We start from the raw sequence: 20,213 nt of genomic DNA on the forward strand, positions 1-20,213 counted from the left end.
TGAACAGTATAGCACAACTCCTCTCACTGTTGACTGCACTGTACATAATATATTCTGACGTTCTTATTCTATCCTTACCATACTCTCCTACTGCTTCATCTGACATCCCTGGAAGCAGGTTGAGGTTGTAGCGATCCCTCATTTTATCACCAGGCCTGTTTCTCGTCCAGAATTTGCTGCCAATAATAAGTTGCATGTAATTTAACGTCTTGATCAGTTGACTTTAGAACATAAGGAATATGTACTGAGGTTATAGCCATTCTCAATTTTCAAATATAGGTTGACCTCTACATTCGATAATTGGTCAAATTAAGATATGAAAATGCTGGAAACAGCTCCTTTAACACTAGACACTTACTCTACATCAGCTCCAATGCCTACCCCCTACCATAAACTTTTATCACTAATGGTTCCCAAGATTGCAATTGGTTCTTGTATGTGATATTTGAATAAACAAACAAAAAATGGCTATAAAGAATTAGGTAGGCAAATATAGCTGAATGGACTTAGAGCAGTCGCTAAAGATTGTTTGATGACAACCTAAAGAAAGGAGTCAAATAGAAGCACAACTCCAGATCTGAAGAAAAGGTGTATTACTTGTTCACATGGTTCATCCAGTTCCCTTAGTATTTTTAAAATCTTTTCTTCCTTTGTCAATTAAGGTCATACCTGGTGTGGTCGTTGGATCCTGAACAAAGTATGTGCCCAAGGGGGTGCCAGGCCAGACTCCAGATCATTCCTTCATGAGCCATTTCCATGCCTCCAACCTCCTTCTCCACACTGCAATCAGATAGGTCCAGAAAGACAGTTTGCCCAAATTTGTTTAAGATACAGCAGGAAATGGATTAGATCAGGACAATGTTGCAAATGAAAACCTGGTTTCATCAAGGCTACCACGCGATGTGGATGGAAGACATTTTGCGAATAAGTTGCCTTACTTTTGCTAATATCCAATTAATTACAGTATATGCAGACCCATGTGGCAAAACTATACAGGGATCCCAGCTTTCATGGAGTAAAGTCAAAAGAACAGGAAAACAATCAAAGTATATTTGTTTGATGTGATATTTGTTACACGTAGATCCATTTCCATATTTTACTCACCCCACGTGCCAGAACAGCAAAGATCCATCTGATCCTCCACTAGCAAACAGCCCTTCATGGACTGGGTGCCAGGCGACCGCTGTAAACAGAGTGAAGTATGAGTTAAAGTAAGGGCGCAAACTGAAATCATACTATAGTGCAATGTAGCTGTACTTTTGTCTACCACATAAAGGTTAAATATGAAATAAAAATTGGCTCAGATGTTCGATCTTGAAGGGTTTCTATGTCAGGCCGAAGTATAAAACTGAACAGATCCATCTCCACTCTGGATGAGAGCCAGTTCTCAAATTAACTGAGTCAAATTTTTCTTGCTGGTTTCTCTGTGAAAAGCTCATATATGCAGTCAAGCAGAATCAGATGGACAAATTCATCATTCCTCGTATTTGAACATTGGGGAGGTGATGGCCTGGTGGCATTATCACTGTATTATTTAGTCCAGAAACCGAGGTAACATTCTGGGGACCCGAGTTCAAATCCTACCACAGCAGATGGTGGAATCTGAGTTCAATTAGAAAAAAAATCTGGAATGAACAGAGTTTTACAGCACGGAAACAGACCTTTCAGTCCAAATCATCCATGCTGACCACATATCCCAATCCGACCTAGTCCCGATTGCCAGCATTTGGTCCATATCCATCTAAACCCTTCCCATTCATATACCCATAAATTTAAATTCTGTAATTGTACCAGTCTCCACCACCTCCTCTGGAAGCCTGTTCCATACAGACACTACCCTCTATATGAAAAAGCTGCCACTCATGTCCTTTCTAAATCTGCGCCCCCACTTTAAACTTATGACCTCTAGTTTTGGATGCCCCCACCCTAAGAAAAAGACCTTGGCTACTCACCAAATCCATGCCCCTCATGTTTCTATAAACCTTTATAACATCACTTCTGTATTGATATACACCAAACCTGTTATCAAAAGCACTTCTATTTCATTAGGAACATCCAAAGCTTTTGCTTCTCTGACAAAAAGATATGTACACCACCAAGGCACTATAGTCACTTCCCTCGAATTAGTTTCAATACTCATTATAAATGCTCAAGTTTGTCCATGGTCAATTAATAAACTGAAATTTTCATATCTAAAAAAGGCAACAATGAGAGAAAGGCTACAATTTTCAAGAAAGACAGGTATCTCATTGAAATGTACAAAATAATTAAAGTGATAAACAGTATAGACACACGTAAGGTGTTTTCCCCTGGTTAACACGTCTGGAACCGAGGTCACAATTTAAAATTAAAGTTGATGTCATTTGGTACCAAGATTAGGATAAATTTCTTTCCACAGAGGATGGTGAATCTTTGGAATTCCCTAACCAAGAGAGCAGTGGAAACGCAGTGTTTGAGTGTTTAGAGCAGTAGTTGGGAAATATCCGATTATCAATGGGTTATGGAACAGTATGGGTAGAAGGTACTGAAGAGTTTGATCAGCCATCGGTAATAGGTGGCAGAGCAGGCTCAGTGGGTTAAATGGCTGATTCCTGTTCCTACTATCCAAAGACTTCTGACACAGAGCCACTTGGTGGTTACAATTATATTGTTGCAGCTGAAATGAAGCAGCACAAATGAGCAGGAACTGTCAACAGAAAAGTGAACTAAAATTTTATAAAACAGAAGGCATAACTTTCAAAACTGGTATCCATTCTCTCTTGTGTCCCGAATCCACCAGTCTGCTGTTTCCATCCTGACAACTGTTATTAGGGATGGACAATAAATGTTGGTGTTGCCAGCGACATCTAAATCCCATGAATGAATTTAAAAAATTGGAAATACGAGGAGGTGGCCAATCAGCTCCTCAAGCTTGATCTATCATTCAACAAGATTTACAGAAAGATAAAGGCTGATTATCAAACTCAATCCAATTTTCCTACACAACCTCCACCACCCCATTCCTGGATCTCTTTAAAATATAGAAATATATTGATTATCATCTTGAATACACTCCATGACTGAGCTGCCACAGCATCTAAGGTACAGAATTCCAAACATTCTTCAAACTTTGAGTAATATAATTCCTGCGCATGTCAGTAGAACTAAGTGCCTTATGATCCCTGGTTCTAGACCCTACAGCTAGATGGACCCTTCTTGTACCCAGCCTACTGATTCCAAAATCAAAATAGCTCTGAAAAACCACATTTAAGTTAAAAGGAAGTAATGTGGTTATAATAAACTTCAAAAAAATTCATATTCTGAATTAGTGTAAGCAAAATGCTTCTAAATAAAGCTTATATATAAAGGGTGGGGGTGGGGTAAGGTTTATTTATGATATGGTGGGAGAGTTTAAGTTTTATATATGGGGGGGGCAATAAGGTCCATATCTGGGGTCAGGATTTTTTTTTTTAAATGTATGGACAGAGAATAAAGTTAAAAGCAGACTTGGGAGAAAATTGATGAAAGGGGTGGGAATAACATTTAAATACAGGAACAGGAATTAAGTTTGTTTTGGGGAGCTGGGGATTAGGTTTATATCAGGCACTTGGGATTACAATTTATAACAAGGCAAAGAATAGGGATTACGTATGGAGCAAGGAAGACGTTTTATGCATGGGGTGGGGAATAAGAAGAAATTGCAAGTAATTTGGCTATTGCACAGCACCAAATATTTCTATCCCCTTTGAGACAACAGCTTATTAATTCAAATATGATGGCAAACATACAAGAATAGTACATTCTACCACCTTATAACACAGGGGCTTAGTTCATTTTGGTATATATTTGGGTCTTCCGCTACTTCTGTACATTTGTTGGTTCCTTAATGCAGCTTGGCAGTATGGTAAAGAAAGTGAAACTTCAGATTTCTGCTCAGCTGCTGCTGATTTACTAAAACGTTGGCAAAGGAAAGATTACTGACCTGTAGCCTCTTTTTTGTGGCCTCTGAAGACTTGAAGTTCCTCCTTCAAGTTACGGATGTCAAACATTTTGCAGAGGTGATCACGAGATGCTGTGAGAAGCCAGTTCCCATTCTGATTCCACTTAACCTCCATCACTGTGTTTTTGTGGGCATGACTAGGGAGAGGTGTCACAATGACCAGGGTATAAAAATTACTGATGCTTGAAAAGAAGATTTAGCACTGCAAAGCATACTAAATTTAAACATCTTCCCAACTCACTGGCACAGGGATGCAAACTTTTCTCATTGCTGTAACCTCCGCTTTTATGGAAGACAAACACATACAGCTCAGGAGGCTGATTCACTCATCTTATCTGTGATAGGCTTATACTGGAACCTTCTCAAAAGCCCTGGTTCTTCCAATGCAAAGTATTTATCTAAATTCTCCCTTGATAGAAATAATAGTCTCAGCTTCAGGGATTCCAAGATCCTGCAACTGCCAAATATAGGAAATTTGTCTTAAGAGCTCTCCTCACTGCAATAATGTTAAATTGATGTCCTCTTTTGTATGATTCACATTTTTGAATTCCTTTTATAATTTTTAAAAAATCCACGAAACTGCTTCACCTTTGCTATTCTTGTCAGATACAGCTGCAACATCTCAAGATTTTAACTGTAACTAAAGGATCTCATAACTGGCAATCTGTTCATTGGATGTTCTTTATCTCAACAAAATTAGATGCAGTTGCAGAATCCAGCTTTCTCCCTCAAGGGAACTCTATCTTCTCTGTGTACTGCACTGCTCTCCACTCCCTCTTGTTAAGGCATTTAATCCTAAGATCTGGCCTTCTATTATACTCTTCCCTCTGGAAGCCTTTTCTGACAATGCAATTTGAGGTCTGTTGGGTTTACTTAGTGTCCCCCACCAGCAGCACATAGTTTGCCAGATTCGTCTGATTCAATAACAGGCTTATGTTTTCTGTATTTCTGTCCTTCTAAGTACATATTCCTTCCCTTTCCCAGATTAGTATTTTCTGGAGAAAGTTGCCCCTTCTCTCAGGCACTGTGTTGTCTACAAAACTCTAGTTCCTCTATTGCTTCAGGGCTCGTCTCTTCTCTTGCATCAGGTGCTATACCTCATAGCCTCCACACACTACATTCTTCAGAGATCCATTTCACACCCATCACTGAAACCATCAGCACCACAGAAAAGGGATTAAAGAAAAGAAGCAGCTTTCTATTTTGTAATATTTTTGAGGTTTCTCAAGGGAAATAAAACAGAAGATGCATATACAAGAAAAACTATAACTGTGCAGCAGTCTGCGTGGACAGATTTTCACAAGTTTTTGCAATGCTCTTCAGAGCTCAGTATACAAATAAATGGATTTTGTTTTGGATTAAGAACCACAGTAAATAATTGATTTAGCAAAAATTAATCAACAGGAACAGACTCCAATGGTAAACAGTTAAACATAAAACACAAGGAGAATTAATCAGTTTTTCAAATAAAATTAAACAAAGAGTCGTGGATGCTGGAGATGTGAAACAAACAAAAATTGAAATTCCTGGAAAAACTCAGCAAGGTCTAGCAGAATCTGTGAACATCAGATGCTGTCAGGTTTGTTGAATTTCTCCAGCAATTTCTGCTTTTGGGACAATTTTCTCAGTCTTGATTTCATTTTGCAAGCTAAGACTGCAGAAAAATTAATCTTGAAATTCCTGTTTGACCTTGATAAAAACCACTTCCTTCTTGCTCACATTTTAATGAAGTTGATCCCATCTTCTGACTGGATCAGAAACCATTCTGACATTATAATTATCATCCAGACCATAAGACATAGGAACGTATTTACGTTAAAGCCATCATCACTTACAGTGTTGCAAGACTCTGACCCGTCTTAGGATCCCAGAATTTGATTGGTTGTTGGCTGTCTTTACTTCCTGACACAACCAATCCTTTGGTAGGATGCCAGTCTACACATTTCACATCAGCACCATGTCCTAGTGGGGCACAAACACAACTGAACATTATTCAAGGCAAACTACACTACATTCTTGCTATCATTAAATTTGTGCTTTTCAACCCACATGCCCATTTGATCAGAAATTGGCTAACTGCTGGTCACTCAGCAACCATCTTTACCACCATCAATTCAGTAATGGGTACGCCTCCATGCAAGCAATGCATTCAGCAACCAAGCTCCACTGCTCAGTGCATCTTGTTCACCTACTTAGCTCAGCAAGTAATGCTACTTGTCCACCCAACCATCCAGAGAACTGCTCTACAAGCTCTGCAAACATTCAGCTGCAACCCGACTCCCAGCAGGTAACTCTTCCCCAACACACACATACCTTCTCAAACATCTGGCAAATAACATCAGCAGTCAACACTTTACACCCCTCAACACCCCAGCTCAGAAATTCGTAACTTCACTTTGCCATTCTGTAGCAACACACACTTGTTCACACACAAGAGTTGGCACTTCTACTACACAGAGAACAGTTACAGTGCAGAAGACCACCTGATTCATTGTGCCTGTTCAAATGAGTCATATTACATAGTGCCAATCTCCAATTTATTTCTTCCAAACCCTTCCACACCATTTCTATCCAAATAATAATGCAGTACACTCCTGAATGCCTCAAATGAACGTGTCTCCACATTTCCAGGCAGTGGATTCCATGCTCTAACTACATGTTGCATGAAAATGTTTTTCCTCACATCACCCTTGCTTTTTTATGCACATCATTTAAAACCTATGCCCTCTCATTATTGTTCCCTTCATGAGCAGGACTAGGCTCTCCCTACCTACCCTATCCAGCCCACTTATGATTTTGAAAAAAAGACCTCATCAAATCTCACGGCATTTTTTACTCAAGGCAGAACAGTCCCAACTTCTTCAATCTATCCTCATAACTGAAGTTTGTCATTCCTGGATCCATTCTGGTAAATTGCTTTTGGACTCTCTCTAGTTCATTCACAATTTGGACTAATGAGGTGTCCAGTCATAGTCCAACAACTGTGTTATACAATTTCAAAATTAGCTCTTGTACTCTACGCCCCTATTAATAAAGCCAAGGACACACTTTGTTTTATTAACTACTCTTTTCACTTTTCCTGCCTTCAATGATCTGTGCACATGTACATCCAGGTCCCTCTGCATCTATGTCCCCTTTAAACGAGTACCCACTAATATATATCATCTTCCAATGTTCTTCCTATCAAAATGCATCACCTTACACCTCTCTGTCACTTGTCTACCCACCCCAACGACTTATCCTTTTGGAATGCCACACTGTCTTCTTCAGTTTAGAATTCTTCTAAGTTTTGTGGTATCTGCCAACTTTGAAATTGTCCGATGCATATCAAGATCCAGATCATTAAGACAAATCAGGAAAATCAAGGCTCCCAATACAGCCCCGAGGAAGCTGCACAACAAAGCAGGCCCAAAAAAATCCATTGACCATTACTCTCCATTTTCCTAACACTCAGTCAATTTTCTTTCTATGTTGTTACTGACCCTTTTATACCATCACACATAACTTTCCTCACAAGTCTGTGTGGGGCACCGTATTAAACATCTTCTGAAATCCATGCAGACCAAGTAACAGCATAGCCACACCAACACTGTGTTACCCCTTCAAAAAAACGCCAAATTTGTTAAAAACAATTTCCCCTTCAGAAATCCATGCTGACCCTTCTTAATCGACTCATTTTCCATGTGACTGTTAGGTCTATCCCGAATAACTGTTCCTAGAAGCTTTCCCACCATCAAAGTTGAACTCTCAGGAAGGGCAGGTTTGCTCTTGCCATTCTGGAAGTAGCAGTTCTTTGTCTTTCTGTCCCCCGAATCCAAGTACACAAAGAGTAACCATAAAACTCTTACCACGCATCTAACACATTCACCCCAGGCTCAGGATTTGTATACTCAGTTATGAATTTAGCTCAGAAACGAAGGTAATCCAAAGGCAGTCTTGACCCACCATCTGACAGTTATTTAAAGCAGGAAATGTAACTATGAGGAAATAATGCAACTGTTTCCTTTAGTCGATCATGAACAAAATCTATAAGTGCATGATCATTTGGCTAGATGCTGGAGTGGGAAACTGATCATGCCCCTTTTCACCGTTAACGCGCAGGCATCAGCGAGGACTACAGCCCATGTCCACAATAGATCTTGATGGCTTCCACAGAGGTTTACAGCCAGAAGCTTAGTCCTTCAGTCATCAAAACCTTTACACACACACAAGTTCTTTTGAATCTCAGCTCTTCATATACTTCAGTTTTTTATCTACACATTTTCACCCTGTGCTCTTCCCTAACTAGATTACTGTTTGTTCCTCTACCCTTCACATTTCACAATTGGTGGTAGAGCCTTCAGCCATTAATCCTTAGCCCCATATGGATGCTCCCACCCACCCTACCACAAGCCACCTCATCATTCTCTTTTCAATCACCTCACAGCCATCCTTCCAAACCACTCAATGAAAAAAAATGAAATATGAAGAAAGAATTAGAATTTTATATTGCTCTTCACAATCTTGGGCCACCCTCAAAGTATTGAGTTAGTTTTGAGTAGTCACCTTCATAATACAGGAAAGCCACCAATCATTTCAAGCACAGCAAGCTTCCTCAAAATAGCAAGCTGATAATCTGCTTTCCTGGCATTAGTTGAGCATAAGCTATCATTCGTGACACTGGGAAGAACTCTCCCAATCTTCTCTGAATTGTGCTATGTGATTTCATACATCCATCTCAGCGGGGAGATGAGGCCAAGGAGTAAAGTCTCCTTTGAAAGACAGCACTACCTCAGAAGTGCAATGGAATGTCAGCCTGGATTGCATGCTCAAGTCCTGGAGTCAATCTTGACCACTCCATTTGATTCAGAGGCAAGTGTGCAATAGTGAAACATGCTGCAATATTTTGGTGTGATAACTGTCAGCTGTTCTTAGCACAAGTCATAAAGTTTTCAATTTTCTTTGGCTTCTAGTCCAATTTCAGATTGGAGCATTGAGCCTGCATTGCTACAACACTCCTTTACAAAATGCAAAACTAGCTGAAAATAGAGCACGGATGAGGACTTTGAAAGCAAAGAGGGAGACTTGTATGATAGATACTTTAAGATTACATTCCATGAATAGGAACATAACAATTGAAAGAACAGTTCTAGATGGTGCCATGGAATCAGGGAATAAACCACTGACTGAGGGATGGAAGACGTGTATAGTATTTTATAGCTGAGAGCACAGTGCCATATAAAAAGTCTATATGTTGACTTGTACTCAGTTCCTGTTTCAATAAGGGTCTATAACTCCTTGACATTAAACCTGCAAACTTCTCAAAAACTGCATGTGCTGGAGCAGAGGAAAGGTGAAGGAGATGCATGGGTTCAGTGAGCAATTGATGTAACTAACTGTGGCTTTACCAAATATACAAGACTGCTGTAAGGGTTAGAGCCAGTGAGTGCATTTAGTGGAGGAGAGGAACAGTTCCAAGATAATGGTTTGTTGAGGTCTTTCCCTCGCTCACAGACTTAGGTCCAAGAAATTAAAACATGAACATTTTGTAACAGTCAGCATTTATTTTAAATTTTGTTATTTGCTATAAATGTAATTTGCTATAAATGTAATTTGCCATTTTTCTTCACTGTCCTATTTTTGAAAAGTTAGCAGTGACAATGACTTCAATAAAGCTTTTCAAATTTGTCTCCAGCTTCTCCTGAAATAATTTTAAAAATGGGACCTGAGCATAAACTGCTTGGAGCTGAAGAAATGTATTGCTGCTGAAAGATAGTGTGATATATACAAACACAGAACATGTATATAACACACATTCCCAATTATGTTGGGGTCATTAATATGGAAGGCATATCCCGTAATAAAGCAGCGACAGGCATCTTCCCTTGATGACTCACTGTGATTGACGGGCACCCTATTTCCCTCCACCACCAATGCACAGTGGCAGTAGAGTGTACCATCTGCAAGTTGCACTGCAGTTACTCACAGGGTTCCTTCAGCAACAACCCACAAAGGATGCATGGGAATACCACAATTTGTAATTTGCCCTCGAAGTCACACATAATCCTGGCTTGGAAGTATACTTCCATTCCGTTATTGTCACTGTGTCAAAACCCTGGAATTCCTTTCCCAACTCCCACAAACATCAACAGTTCACCACCCTCTCAAAGACAACTGGGCAAGGTCAATAAATGTCAAGGCAGCAATGCCCATATTCCATGAATGAATTTTTAAATAAATGTGTATCCACTGAGGAACTGAGTATTGCATGAGGAAGATCCCAGAGTCAACTTTCAGTGAGTACTTCTAGCCTCAAGTAACTGGTGATACTTTGTAGAAGTGCAAGGTAGCAGCTTCTGCTTAATTCATGTTCTTTCTGACACATAAAAACATAGATATGGTAGCGTAGTGCTTCTGATTTAGTAATAGCCGAGAGGACACGGCTTCAAATTAAACTACAGTAAATTCAGAAATTTGTTTATTTGTCATAGTCAGTCCCAGAAAGTTTCAGGTATCGTTATGGATATCCCACAAGTTCACTAATGTCTGTCACAACTATATAGTATGCTCCTTGTTGATTTTTAGTGCGCTCTGAACTGTTGTAGCAAACCACTCAAATGTAACATGATCACTTGGTATTTATACCCGAGAAACAAATTAAGAGAAATTAAAGTGCAAAAGGTTGCCAGATCGCAGTAAGCTGCACGATGGCACAGAACCAACACATTTAGAGAGGAAAACTGGCAAGTAAACAGAAATACGCTGTACAATAATTTCCAAATGCTGAGATTTATAACAATAAGTAACATTAACTGTTTGGCCTTCTTTTGAAAATTTTAGAGCTGTAGATAAAGACAGGCTGCACAATATTTTTAGCTGAGACTCTTCAAAGTTTACAATGACATAACTGTTTCTCAACAAATGCCTGTGATAAAGCCATTAGAATGTAAGGAAACTGCATTAGAGAAAGAGGAAATGGTTCTTCCCATGGTTTCATCTGTGAACCCAAGAAGTGATGTGCCACAGTCAGCATGGCGCTACTTGTCTAATGGTGAATTCAAACGTTGGTCAGGGATGTACAATCCTAACATATATCAGAAACAAGTTATTTGCACTCTACGACAAGACACTGATTTACAGCAACTGATTAGTCCACTTGTAATGTTTAATGAAATGGAATTCCAAGCTTTTCCCTCTTATTCCATTGCACATTACTGCATCAGCACAGCCAACCTGTCAAAACAGATGTGAATAGGGAGGATATTAAAGATTAGTAGCCTTCCATCAAATGGATATACATGGGATTGTCTCTTTCAATATTTGGCATCATAAATAGCCATACTGACCTGGCTGTCCCAATGTGTTCATCTAAAAATCCTTCTGTTCCAATCCCTTTACGATATTACTCTCTTGACACATACTTCAGCTCCTTTTCAACTTTTGTAATCTTGTTCAACTTCACATACCAACATGCAGCCAATACTCTAATTTTGAACTTGGATGGAACATACTGTTCCACACAGGACACTACTTAAAATATGGAAGTTACAACCTGCAGCTTTGTTCCCAAACAAAGCAAGCAATTATATTTTTCCTAAACAACACTGTGATGCTGAGATCAACAAAATAAATGTTTCAATGGAAGAGGTACACAACGTCTGATATGCAGAGCTGCTAAATATCAGGGAAAATGAAATTCAAAGGCAATATTTACAGTTGTGATTATATTTATGCTGTTCAGGTACAAGACAGGATAAGACAACCAAGCAAACCCTGCAAACTAGTGTGCAAGACGTGTGAAACCAGAAATGCAAATAGGTCAAAAATTACTTGTGCAGAGTTTAAGGGTGAAATGACTTGTTTCTGTCTTCTGACACTGAGAATTTAAAACTCCCACTGCTATCAGGCTCTAAGCACCACTCAAAAAATGGCACTTGTCAGACATTGATCAGGAAATGGGATAGCAATGGACATTCAATAGATGTTAGTTAACTGGCCCAGTAACCTAGGTGTTCACTTTAACAATCCAATACAAATTCTACCATGGCAAATGTAGATTGGAATTTAGTTCATTAAATAAACTTGGAGTTTAAAAGTTAGTACTGGTAAAGGCTGTCCAATTGTTATAAAAGCCTACTTGTTCACCAATGTCGTTTGGGAAAGAAAACCTAAGGCCCTGAACTGTCTGGCCAGAATGCTGCTGGTCTGAAATCAGTGAAGTTTACTGTCAACTGCCCTCTGAAATGACCTAGCAAGTTATTCGGTTAACAAATAACTATTAAAAAAAAACACAATGACTCAAAAAGGTGGCACACCATCACATTCACAAGGGCAATTAGGGATGTGTACTAATTCTGGCTTCATTACCAATAATCATAAGGAATAAAGAATAGGGAAATTTCTCACCTGTGGCTCATAGCTTTCATTGAGAATGGGGATCTTTCTGGGCACACGCCCACCTTTACTCCTAGTTGTTTAGCTATGAATGGTGACAGAAGATTAATGTGTTAGGACTGCAGAGCTCAGAAAAGATTAGTTGGTTGTGGGAGGACTTGATTCTGTCTCTAAATCACGTGCAGCTTCTGCTGTTTGTCATGTAATCCTGTCTTATAGCTTCACCAAGTTGGCACCTTAATTTTAGATACGTCTGGTCCGTCTTGCATGCCCTCCTGCACTCTTCATTGCACTATGTTCATGAAACCACTGAATATGTTGTGAGATAACTAGTAATTTAGAATGTTACTAAGTAGTTGTCCACCACTACCTCGTCCACTCTTTATTGCGTTCTGGCGTTGCTTTGCTTTCCTTTTAAAATTAAAAAAAAACACAGCTGTAAGCAAGCTAGAATAGCTTGAATTCCTAACTTGTAAAAATTGTCAGCCTTGTTGCTGACAATGTAGAAACCATTTCCACTTGGCAGTCAATCTTTTTGATGTGATAGTGTTCAGCAGGAAGATGACCAGTCTACCTTGCTGGAGGAAGATATTTGGCTCTTTCAGTCTCTCTCAAGTGCCCCAATTGCAAAGGTGAAAAGTTTCACGGCACATTGAACTTTTCTGCTCTAGCAACAGATTCTGTCCATAAATGGATGTTGAGAAGTGCTCAAAGCAACGAAGTGCTGCAAATGAATTTGTCTTCACCCAGCAGGATTTCAGCTGATGTCATCTAATCTTGTAAATGCTGGCCACGAGGGGAAACTGAAGCCAAGCAGGCAAATACATTAACCTTCTATCCCCTCTCCTTTACAGGTCATAGGCCTAGTTCTACAGCTCTTTTACTTTGAAGGTTGCAGTAAAATCTGGGGAAAAAGCATATTCTGGACTACAGCCACGAGATATGGATAACCTGTAGACCAGGCAACTGCATCAGCTGAAAATGATCCTAACCATCAATCCTGCAAAGTCCACATTTGGAAGGAAGCATTTTGTTACTGAGGATATCTGCACTCTAAAAAATGGCTGGAAGATCCCAATAATTCTCCAAAATGGCAATGATGCTCCGACTGGATTATGCTGGGGAGGGGGCCTACTGGTTGCCATTAATTCAATCAGGACCTCTTCATTAAGAATGGAGAAGCTACCTAATGGTCTCAAGAACTGAGCAGATCAATGTGCTGGGGACAATGTGTCTTTGATCCACGTTCCTAAAAAACAAACCTCCAGGAAAGCAAAGCAACGCCAGAACGCAATAAAGAGTGGACGAGGTAGTGGTGGACAACTACTTAGTAACATTCTAAATTACTAGTTATCTCACAACATATTCAGTGGTTTCATGAACATAGTGCAATGAAGAGTGCAGGAGGGCATGCAAGACGGACCAGACGTATCTAAAATTAAGGTGCCAACTTGGTGAAGCTATAAGACAGGATTACATGACAAACAGCAGAAGCTGCACGTGATTTAGAGACAGAATCAAGTCCTCCCACAACCAACTAATCTAATCTGAGCTCTGCAGTCCTATCACATTAATCTTCTGTCACCATTCATAGCTAAACAACTAGGAGTAAAGGTGGGGGTGTGCCCAGAAAGATTCCCATTCTCAACGAAAGGAGAGGCCAGCACATCAGTGCAAAATACAAGGCTGGAGCATTTACAAACATCTTCATGCAGTATCGCATTGAATTACAGAATCAACCATTTGAGTCTCCTTCTGGGGTCCCCAGCATCACAGATGTCAGTCTTTTTTTGCCATGCACTTCACATGATCAAGAAATGACTGAAGGTGCTGGATGTTGAAACATTCGAGCAACGAAACCAAAGACCTGTCCTCCAAAATTAGTTGCTCTCCTGGCCAAGCTTTTTGCTATAGCTATAGCATGGTCACCTGCCATTCTTTGGCTCTTTTTTGACTTTATTCTTCCACGGGGATGGCAAGGTCAGAATTAGTCGTCCATCCCTAAGTGCCCTTGAACTGAGGCAGTTAATAGTTAACCACATCACCTGGGTCTCAAGTAACATGTAGACAAAATGTGGGAAAGAAACAGATTTCCTTCCCTAAAGGACATTAGTGAACCAGATGGGCTTTTACAGTTTACAATAGTTGTAATGATCACCATCACTGAAACAGGCTTTCAAAGCCAGTCTAAATTAACTGAATTTAAATTCCATTAATCTTCATGGTGGGACTTGAACCCATGTCTCCAGGTTTAGTTTGGTCTTGGAATCATTAATCCAGCGATATTACCACAAGGTCACCATGCCCCCGGAAAGATATGTGAAAAATTGCCCATGTATATCCTTTCACGAAATGCAGGACAAGTCCAAATGGTCAATTTCTGCCCCATCAAACTATTCTTGATAATCAGCCAAGTGTTGGATTGCATCATTAGAAGCGTTAACAAATGGCACTTGCTTAGTAATAACCTGGTCAATGCTTAGTTTGGGTTTTTCTCACTTCACCATCTTCAGCCTTGGTTTAAACACATGAGCTGAAGTCCAAAGGGGAGGGCAGCATGCTGAACCTCGAAACTAAGTCAACCTTTGACTAAGTACGGCAACGAAGAGCCCTAGCAAAAACTGAACCAATGGGAATCAGCGGAATGCTCTCTGGTAATTGGAGTCATGTCTTGCGCAAAGCAAGACGGCTCTCATTGTTGTTGGGCATCAGTCCCAGGATATCACTGCAGGAGTTTTCCAAATTATTTTCTAATCAATCTGTTCAAAGATGTTACACATCTCTGGAACAAGCGGGAGTTGAATCCAGGCTTTCTGGCTCAAAGGTAGGGACCCTACCATTGGTCCACAAGAACCCCAATAGTTTTTCAGTATAGTATCCAAGGCTCAACCATCTTCAATGCTTCATGAATGACATTCCCGCTCTGACCTACGACAGAGGGAAGATTTACTGATGACTGAAGAACATTCCGCACCATTGTCAACTCCTCAGGTACTGACGTAGTCTACATATGTAGACCTCAATTACAGTCAGGCATGTGACAAGAATATTTGAACCAAACAGATGCAGACTATGGCCACTTCCAAAAGAATTTAACCATGGCATTCAACGGCATTATCATTGCTGAAACACCCAATATCAACATACTGGGGTGTTATATTGACCAGAAAATAGAGTGGACCAGCCATATAATTCTGTGACTGCAAGAACAAGTCAAAGGCTAGAAATTCTGCATATGTTACTCAACTCCTAATTCCACAAAGTCTGCCCAACATTTACAAGGCAGTGTGTGCTGGAATACTTTTTGTTTATCTGGATGAGTGCAGTTCCAACGACAGCCAACAAGCTCGATACTGCCCAGCAACTTTCTTTATTGGCCCCATCCACTACCTTCCCCAGTCACTTCCTCCACCACCGACACACAGTGGCACCAGCGTGTACCATCTACAAAATACGGTGCAACAACTCGGCAGGGATCCTTGAATAGCACCTTTCAAACCTACACCTCTACCCCCTATACAAACAAGAGGAGCAGGCACATGAGAATACCACTATCTGCAAGTTCTTTTCAAGCCCCTCACTGGACTTGTGATCCAGACAGCCAAGTTAATAAATCTGGGAACACTGGCCTCAACATTAGATGGTACAGTATAAATTAATGAATCCAGAATTGAAATCTAATCTCAATGGTGAAACCATTACAACTACTATTGATTGTAAAAACCCAACTGGTTCAATCGTATCCTTCAGAGAAAGAAATCTATTGTCTTTTCTTAATCTGGCCTACATGTGAATCCAGACCCACAGCAATGGACTGACTATATCTAGATTGCTGTTCCTGTACGGTCACTGACTCAAAACCATGGAACTCTGTTCCTAACAGGACAGTAGATGCACCTACTCCTCATGGACTGCAAATTTCAAGACAGTGGCTCAACAATAACTCCCAGGGTTGGACAAAAAATGTTAAACATGCCAACAGGGCCCACATCCTCTGAACGAATGTTAAAAAATGCTCTTGTTTGATCTATGTTCCACAACTGTTTCAAGACTAATGTACATAGTAAGTCAGGTGGTGGTTTGCATTTGTTAACAATAAAACGTCACAGTCAAATTCCGTCTGCTACCAAGACAATAATGTATTTACATCGGAGTGCACAGACGATGATTAGGTCATGTAATCAATGATAATACTGCTAATTGAATAAAAGTTGGCTTCGAAAACAAAGCAAGTGATAATACATAGGAAAGCCTCTGACATCTGTAACAGTGACCCAAAGGGGGCTAGAGGGGCTTTCTTTGCATTGCGTTTTGCATAAGTGACATGAAGACTACTTCCAGGGTGTTTAATCAAAAATGGAGACTGCCAAATGCTCATCGTACCAATGTCCTGATGGTTTCAAGGACAGATAAAGAATCAGGATAATCAAGCATCAAAGGGGAGGCAACGCTCCATGCGGTATCAGTAATTACAAATTTTCCTCCTTTTTTCTTTCTGGGAAGATGGGGATTCGAGGGGTGGGGTAGGAGAAACATTGTCAAACTTGCATTGTGGTCGGATGGAGTTCATGAAGAAGCAAGGTTTCTATGGTGTGTAGCAGAAATATGATTGTTCAATCAAATGACTTTTTTTTAAACTCCATGCTCACTCTGTGCGTCTTGGCATTTTGAGCCAATGTTTTGTTAAAATCTGGGTGTGAAATAGGTCTATTATTATTAAAACGACTCTGTCTTTCCTCTTGAAGTTTAGGCAACTGATCAACCATATACCACAGGAAGTCATTTCAGGAAAGCTCTGCTCACCTCCATGGGTGTTTGGCAGATGTCCTTGATGCATTTCTATTTGCTTCATCAGATTTCTAGCCTCACGTCAAATACATTCTTAAAAGGGATTCTGAACTCCACACGCATAACTGCTTTGAAAGTTTATTTAGGAATCACACGTAAACTAGTCTGCATCTTGTTGAATGTATCCATTGCAAAAGGGTTACAACATTGGCTAATTGACATTTGTCAATGGAAGAACTTAATCCCATTAATTTTGTAAATTTTCATGTGTATTTTGGACAAAAGAAATGCTTATAACACTGAGAAACTTGACAGAAGAAACTTAAGCTGAAACTGATTTTTAATACAACGCAACTACGGAAGAAACTCTGGAAAACTTTGAATGTGTTGTGACAAATTGAGTTCCTGTCAAACTGTGCTCAGTTTTGGTACTGTACCAGGACAACGCAGGAACTACCAAAACCAACTGCTTTGGCATGGTTTTATTAAAAAGTGTCTCAAATTGTTCTTCCTATTTTGTTAAGAGCCAACAATTTTGATGTGGAGGTGGAAAAAGTAAGCAATAAAACAATATGCAGAGAGGTAAGCAACACAGGCTGCACAACAAAACTCCCGGCCTATGTAAATACCACGAGGCACAGTTACATTTTTGACTTGGTTGTTCATCCAGTTTAAATGCTGTGACCTGGAGGTTTGGAAAGGTTAATTCACAATTTGTTGAATAAATCCCAAATCACAAACACATTCCTTTAGGACTGGCAGGTTCAGATCCACAAAAGTTAATAGGGACTTAGGTTTAAATTTTACACGGAGTTTGCTGTTAGTTACATAACATAACGTGGTTAAAAAATTTGGCCATTCCAATTAATTTCTCTCACCAACTGCCACCTAATGCATTGAGCTGTACAGCTTGGGTACTTAAGCTGAGCTGCTGCAAAGCTTTGAGGAGTACAAAAAAGCAGAAGTGAAAAGTTAGTGTTCTGGCACTGGTTGAAGAAAGGCCAATAAGGAGAAAATATCTTCCCCTCACTCATGATTAAATCAGTGTGGGTTACTTCATAAAGCAAAATGAAGTCCTGTTTTTATGGGGAACAGTTTTCATGGGCTATGGATTTCAAACTAACGTTAGCCACTGTTCAACTGGTCTGAGTCAGAACTTTATGGGTTCATTCCTCACACCAATATTGGACGTAACAAAGGCTGGCACTTCAATGCAGTACTGACAGGGTTGCACCATCAGGCATGCTACATTTTGGATGAGTTGTTAAACCAGGATTGCACCTGTTCAGATTCCACAGCACTACTTGAAGAGAAAGAGTTCTTAGTGTCCTGGCCAATATTAATCCAATAATCAACACCTAAAGACAAATCAGAATCATACTGCACTGTAGTTCCATTATTTCTGAGCGAGCTCTTAATTAGTCCCTTGTCCACACTATTGCCCCACTGCCCTGCAAATGTACTGTTTGCCTGTTTTATATCTAAATGTATATTCAAAGTTATGTCTGAAGCTGCTTTCATTGCCCTTTCAAGCATAACAACTCATTGTATAACACAGAATTCTCATTTCCTCTCTGGTTCTTTTGCCAGTTATCTCAAATATTTGTACTCTGCTTGCAAGTTTCTCCTTATTCACACAACAAACAAAAAATTAAGTCGCACTGTAACCTTTACTGTTATAACGAACTAAACGCCCCGGTTTGATTTGTCAAATTAACTCCTTCCTCTTTGGTAAAATTCCTTTGCACCATCCTGAAGACCTTGACATTCATCCTAAAGTGTGGTGTGTTGAAATGGACACAACACCTGATCCAAGGCACAGCCAGTGTTTCACACTCCGCCAAAGTATACGTGATCATTGGATTTCCAACAGAATTCTAAACTCGCCTTAAAAAGAAATCCAAGCATTTACCAAAGCAGTTCCAGAGATTGGGCCTTAAATTATGAAGATTAAGATTGGAGAAGTTAGAATTGGGGCATTGGGAGAAAAGAAGGCTAAGAGGAAATGCTCTGGATAGTGTGGATATGGAAAAACCATTCCTACTGTTAAAAAAAGGGAAAAAGAGTGGGCACAGATTTAAGTAATTGATAAAAGCAAAAGTAACAGGAGGTAAAACAATTTCATACACTGAGTATCTGGGATCTGGACTGTAATGCCTGTATGCATAGTGGAGACTAGTTCAATTGCAGCATTCAAAGGACAATTAGAATGCTGTCTAAAAGAAACAATATGCGGGATTACAGGGTGAAGATGTGAAATCGGCTGAATAGCCTCCTTATGCACTGTACCAATTCTGAGATTAATTTGTTGCTCCTTATGGAATCCTGCTATGCGCAAAATGTCTGCTATCCCGCTTCTATGACAACAGTGACTACGTTTCAGAAGTATTTTATTGGCATTAGAACATTCTACGGCAGTGAGAGCTGTTCTCTAAGTGTAATTGTTTTTTTTCTTACCATCCTAACAGAATGAAAAGCTTGGTTTATCAACCCTAAGTACAGTGAACGTGGACAATCCTGAAATCCAATTTCCAGTCAGTGCTAATTGCACAGGTCTCACTGTGATACTGTACTACTAGAGTAGATGGTGTAGAGAACGGATCCATCACTGATGTACCAGAATGCTCTTCTGTAATTACAGTTAAAAAGAACACTTACATTTCTAGTGTAACTCTGTGAATGCCTGAACCAAGAAAACAAGATATTTATTAATTCCCAAGGTAATACTTTACTTTGATAAGCACGAAACTTGGTTTACAAAGCTACCCAAAAAAGGGTCTTGAATTAAAACACCGATAAACTTCTCTACTGACCTCTACACACACAGACATAAATATGTCAGCGAAAGAAGCTGTACAGTTATAATTCTATCATTGTCTAAAATCCATAGTAATAAAATAAGATTCCCAGAAATAAGTTTGATTTTCAAGGTAGTTCTTCATGGAAGATATGTGAATATTGACTATTCTTTACAGTACACAAGTAACTGGACTGGGTCAAAACGAAATACTTGTAAGCATGTGCAAAAAGGTAGAAAGTCCAAATAAAAGTGGCAAGTTAGAATCTGATTACA

The 20,213-nt window shown here is 39.7% G+C and overlaps 1 protein-coding gene across 1 annotated transcript in view; it reads right to left on the bottom strand.

Moving 5' to 3' along the window:
* The window catches only part of wdr33 (WD repeat domain 33), a 109,643-nt gene that overhangs the window by 28,810 nt on the left and 60,620 nt on the right, over positions 1-20,213 (bottom strand). Inside the window, exons 8-12 of the mRNA XM_048542220.2 lie at positions 5,815-5,941; positions 3,962-4,116; positions 1,105-1,183; positions 670-780; positions 79-176 (exon numbers count right to left, since the gene is read on the bottom strand). Coding sequence (XP_048398177.2) covers positions 79-176; positions 670-780; positions 1,105-1,183; positions 3,962-4,116; positions 5,815-5,941 — 570 coding nt within the window. The remainder of the gene's footprint in view (positions 1-78; positions 177-669; positions 781-1,104; positions 1,184-3,961; positions 4,117-5,814; positions 5,942-20,213) is intronic.

Source organism: Stegostoma tigrinum, chromosome 14, assembly GCF_030684315.1.
Source record: "Stegostoma tigrinum isolate sSteTig4 chromosome 14, sSteTig4.hap1, whole genome shotgun sequence".
Lineage (NCBI taxonomy): Eukaryota > Metazoa > Chordata > Chondrichthyes > Orectolobiformes > Stegostomatidae > Stegostoma > Stegostoma tigrinum.